General features: G+C 43.8%; 1 protein-coding gene across 1 annotated transcript; it reads left to right on the top strand.

Moving 5' to 3' along the window:
• Window positions 1–327: 327 nt before the first annotated feature.
• Window positions 328–1,485, top strand: LOC127755236 (uncharacterized). The gene has a single exon (XM_052280894.1). The coding sequence runs from the start codon at window positions 489–491 to the stop codon at window positions 1,047–1,049; it is 561 nt and encodes a 186-aa protein (XP_052136854.1). The 5' UTR covers window positions 328–488; the 3' UTR covers window positions 1,050–1,485.
• The last annotated feature ends 4,204 nt before the right edge of the window (window positions 1,486–5,689 follow it).

Raw genomic sequence — 5,689 nt, 5'->3', positions numbered from 1 at the left:
CCTAAAATCTTATGCCCGTCCCACCAATGGATCAGTATAAATTTTAAACACCTCATCCTCAAAAATCTTATGCCCACCCCTACTATAGAAATGCATTTCTATAAGATGAGTAGTGCCGAGGAGAAAGGAGGATGGCGGGCAATGCGGTTAGCTAATCAATGGCCACGCTGAAAAAAGCTATTATGTAGGACAACCAGTGTTTAAAAAGGACAAGACGATGAGAAAGGAAAGGAAATGAATGGACGACAAAACTACGGGCGACCATGCATGCAAAACTGGTTGGCCAAATGCATGCATATATACGTGTACGTACGTGCTGTTAGTGTTAGCTAGAGAGAAGCATGCAGCGAGAATTAAGGTAGGAGGAGTAGTTGCTTGCCTCCGTCCTGATCTCCACTGATTCATTGTGTTATATATGCATAAGCATAACGCAATTAATTAGGAGGCCGGTCAGCTCGATCATATCGCAGGGAGTACGTAGCAAATTAATGGCGGCCGTCGGGCTGTTGGTACTAGTTGGCCTGCAGGTGGTGGTCGGGTCGATGGCGGCGCAAGAAGCAGGTGATGCCCCGGCGAGCATCACGGGGCCATGCTCGCGTACAGGAGACAAGAAGGCGTGCGTGGAGTTGTTGTCGGGCATCCCGGAGGCCCGGAAGGCGACGACGGTGGGCCCCCTCGCGGAGCTGTACCTGCAGGCAATCGCCAACCACACGACGGAGGCCAAGGCGATGGCTACCAAGCTGCTAGCCACCATGAAGGGGAAGGGCGTGCCACCCGTGTGCCTCCAGCAGTGCACCGCCAGCGTCGACACCCTCTCCAACGCCCTCGCCGCCTTCTTCTCTGCCTCCGCCGACGTCAACAAAAAGTACAGGGACTTGGACGGTTTCCTCGTGGGCTTTCTTAAACAACCGCCCATCTGCATGAGCGCGTGCCCCATCCGGTCGTGCGATATGGAAGAGGTCACTATCGCCGACAAGTTCCACCAAGCCTGGAAGATGTTGGGTGTCGCACACGACCTCATCACGCAGATCCTAGGCACAAAGTCCTAGATACATTAAAGGGCGGATCCATAACAAGATTTAAGGGGAGGACTCGTGATCTCTTTCTTCCTTGTTCAGTCCTCTCTACTTTTCATTTTCTCTCTATTTTTCCCCCTTTCATTTCCCCTTCTACCAATGGTGGTCCAGCGGGATAGGGGGGACTCGAGTCCCCCTAGCACCCACGTTGGATCCGCCCCTGGATACATTCTATATGTTGGACATTTTGATTTGCCATCCTACTACCAGAATTTACCTATCAAATAAATCTTTCTAGGTTAGCAACCCAAATACTTCCTTACAACTGTTTTTTTTATTTATTTTGACGGGTGCGCATGTGTCTGTTCCCACCTCCAATCGAGGAATAGGAATTTTTATCATACCAGTGTGGGTATTATTGTTATATACTCCTATGTTGTTGAAATAACTGAGATCGTTATTTTTAAGATGTGCACATTGTAACTATTTCTATGGGGAGAATGATTTCTATATATTGACTTGCACTAATAATATGTAGCGGCTTTTGATTCTCTTATATATTGGCAAATGTTCCCCTAAAAATATATATTGGCAAATATGAAGTTAATAACCAGATATGTGGTCATTTGACATTTTTTTTAAGTGACGATTTAGGAAGGATGACACAGTTTTCTGGTCGCTAATGTATTAACATCCACATATTATCCTAGTAGTAAGAACAACACAATCACACTACCCTATCATTGATGGTTGAGGAAAATCCGATGCTAATTATAAGGGGTTTCCTACCAACACCCCTCGCTCGCACCCATTGTAAGCAAGAACTGGCATTGATGCCAACACATCAGTTCCTCTTCATAAAAAGAAATCATTAATAATAGTTGTCAGGGTTATGGATACCACATACCTAATAGTAGTTGACTAAATCTCGGCAGGACCCACCACATACCATGTCTTATACGGAAACAACCTTCGGATATAGGAGGAGTTCCGCATAAGGAAGGACAACCAGAGTTCTACATGGAAACGGATTGTATCCATATTGGTTTTCTTAGTTCTACTTGAACAAGGGGACACCTATGGGTATAAATACAAGGCCCCCTAGGAGGAGAGGGGACACGGACAACATAGACGCCACAAAACCACAAGCCAATACAAGCCTACATACGCTAAGACAAGTTGCCAGATATCAACATCAGAGATAAACCTAGGAAAACCCGATATGGTACCTACGGGAACCAAAGAGAGGAATCTAGCGCTATCTCTGATCTCGTCGGGCACGGATTCGAGGAGGAAGACTACCCTGTTGTCGACTACGATGATACTTCAATCCGCCATGTTGACAACAATTAGATAGGCTACCCCAAATATTGTACTGGTGTGATTATGGTGAATAAGAGCAATACCGGCTTCGGCCGACAGGATGTAGTGTTATTACCTGACAATTCAGGGGCCCGAACCTGTATAAAAATCCTCGTCTCCGTCTCTTTTACCTAAGTCTCGCATATATCCTAGTACCAACGATCCCCATACTATACAAATACCGGAATCGCGACATCAAACGTCGACAATAGTAGTATCAATTCATTAAAAAATATATGATAAATAGGTAGGCAAATATATGAACCAAACCAGAGCAACCCAAGAGGTTGAAGCGATGCAGCCTTGAACGACGCCAATGCAACCAATATAATTTCAAGGGCAGGCGGAACATAGGACTTACACCTTCGCTGGAGATCGAAAGCCGATGCAGTCCCGTGTCAGGTGCCAAGTTCCGCCGTGATAAGTAAAAACCTTAGGAAATAGGGTGGCAATGCGCCGAGAGTAGTTGTATTGATCTATGAGATAGTTTACAATGACCTCGATGTACATATTTATACCCATGGGTAGATACTAGTCATTCTTGAACAAGAAAGAAACTTTCCTAAAGATAAAAGGAAAACATAAAGTCCTTATCGGACACTAAACACACTTTCCTAAAGATAAAAGAAACTAGCAAACTCTTCCTAATTAATAGATAAACTGCCATGCCGTATCCAGTTTGAACTCGGTCACTTCTGGATAAACTTTCTTTAATAGATTAATTTTCTTAACTGAATTTACTAAGAATCCGACTATTGGCGACTTCCAATCGGCCGATTCTAGGACTCTGAAGCTGATACTGACTCTAGAGCAATGATGACTTTGGGGCTTACCAAATTTTACTATTAACACCTACTAGTATACCAAATGATAAATGTCCTTTTTTTTCTTCTTATAGAATTTTCATTTAAATTACTTATCCGACCTATAATCCGATTACACCATTGTGTTCATTGCAATTAAATCTTTATAACAAGATCTTACATGACTGTATTTTGATAAAAGAAATATCTATGTTGTAAACTACTTATATTGCATATGTAAGTTATATATATATATATATATATATATATATATATATATATATATATATATATATATAACTTTTTGATTTGATTAAATTACTTCTTATACATTTATAATGTTGTGAGTTGTTTATTTTATTATCATTTTTAGTCAATTCCATAATTTGTGCTAATTACATTTAATTTCTAGATAGACTAATGTTTTTACATCCATAACGGATTTACTTTTAATGTTGTGACATAGTTACTTTCCTTTTGTTTAAGTTACTGTTAACAACGGAATTTTGCATCATACTCGGGGAAGCAAGAACAAATCAAGGCGGATTTGGTGCGGAATCGAGTTGGGTTAAGAGTTGGACTGCGCATCAGCTGGAAACAGAGTCGGAAACGGATTTAGCTGATATGGCAAGCAGCCGCTCCCTCCTCTCCCGCCGGCCCCCGCGCGCCGACCCTCTTCACTCGTGCCTGGAGAGTGGACAGAGGAGAGGGGCGAGAGAGATGAAGAAAGGGGAGTTGGGGAGAGATGAGGAAGAAGAGGAGGGGTGATAATGACATGTGGTGCCCACATGGGATTTAGAGAATTTAGAGAGGGTGTTTTCTTCAATGAACTATATAAAAACAAGAAGTAAGATGAGCAAAAATCAACATTCATTGGAAGAGAATTCTTTTTACAAGTTAAAGGATGAGGACATCATCACTCATTTTTAAAATATGCCATTTTCTATCCTTTACATGTTTTATATGTTGCCACTTTCATATGTCGAACAATCAGCACTTCTATATGTTAAAGAATTTGGACTTATGATCAATTCTACCAATTTATAAAGTTCTGGCCAATTTTGTGTTCTATATGCTATAATATTATACAAATAGTAATGCGTGATATTATACCAATCAATTATTAGATTTCTGGAGCTAAAAAGAATTTTGTTTTACCCCTACCTATTTCGAATGCCCAATGTCTAAATCCTGGGCCCGCCCCTGCCTCTCACTTCTTGTCTCATCTTTTCCCTTTCTAGCCTGCTATTGCGTGCCCCCTCTTTCTAGATTGAGCGGCTTGTCCGGGAGGCTGGCGAGTCCAGATTGAGTGGCTTGACAGAGAGGCTGGGAAGAAGATAGGAGAAGATAGCAGGCGGGGAGAAGGGTGGAGGAGAAAGACGATGCCAGCAAGAAGAAGGGAAAGGTAGCACCGGAGGACTCCTACTCCTGATCCGGACATGTTCCCGTTACAAAGAGACGGCGGTAAGTAGGCTCAATGAGGAAGATCGCAGCGAAGAAGATTGATGACAATATCGGGTGGCTCTGCTGGGATGGCGGCAGTGAGTCTGATCTGGTGCTATTGTTCTTGATGGGGATTGGTTATGTGTATGCCGATTCTTTGAACCGTCCTCCCATTTTTTGTGCTTTGTAGAAGCACGTCAGTGCTGGTTCCTAATCCGACACTAATGCCACCTCCCTCATCGGTGCTCAAAGAGTAGTGCTGTTTGGGGAACCCACACTAATGAGGGTTTTTACAATAGTGTCTGAAGGCCTTCACTATAGTGGCCCATATATGTCGTCGTCTCCCACAAACGGTGGCGCATGTGCGGAGCCCTCCCTTACTTCTGGCTACCGAGCCACATATATAGGCCCCCCATCATCAACCCTGCACATCTAGCATATTGGCCCGGCCTGCATACACCTTGCCATCTTGCCATATGCACCCTTGTTGATGCGAAAAACACACGCTGGTCTGGAAGATCTGCTTAACTCCTGTGCAGGTCCAAAATCTTGTTTTTAGGTTCATGAGCGTGCCAGTTGATTTGATCCTACAATCAACAAGAAGAAAAAACAAGAAAACAAGGTTAAATCTATAAACGATAGCCGATCGGCTAGGAGCCGATGACATATCTGTAGGATCGAATCACTAGAACTAAGCCAACCAGAGGGGGGTGAATGGTTGGTATACCCAAAAACCGAAAACTTTTAGCGGAAATAAAAGTTACCCTCGAAATCGATGGATCGCGGTCTGACCGAAGTAGTTGCGCCGGTCTGACCGCCTGATGAATGTCGGTCTGACCGATGTAGATCGATCGGTCGAACCGCCGAAAACGCCTGCCGCCGACTCCTGTCGCCGCCGGTCTGACCGCCGTGTGCCCGCCGGTCGGACCGCCGCGATGCCGCCGGTCTGACCGCCGAAACCCGGTGAAACACAAATCGAATAACTCTTAAAGTGGATGACGACTTTATTACTTCTCTCTGTGTTTACAAAGTGCACCAACAACACTCCTAACAAAAATTTCGACT

This window comes from Oryza glaberrima, chromosome 11, assembly GCF_000147395.1.
Source record: "Oryza glaberrima chromosome 11, OglaRS2, whole genome shotgun sequence".
NCBI classification, from domain to species: domain Eukaryota; kingdom Viridiplantae; phylum Streptophyta; class Magnoliopsida; order Poales; family Poaceae; genus Oryza; species Oryza glaberrima.
Note: the sequence above shows the minus strand (reverse complement) of the source record. Positions and strands in the feature narration are given on the sequence as shown.

What these genes read in the sequence shown, in the direction of transcription:
- LOC127755236 (XM_052280894.1), top strand. Translation starts at nt 489, where the DNA reads ATGGCGGCCGTCGGGCTGTTGGTACTAGTTGGCCTGCAGGTGGTGGTC.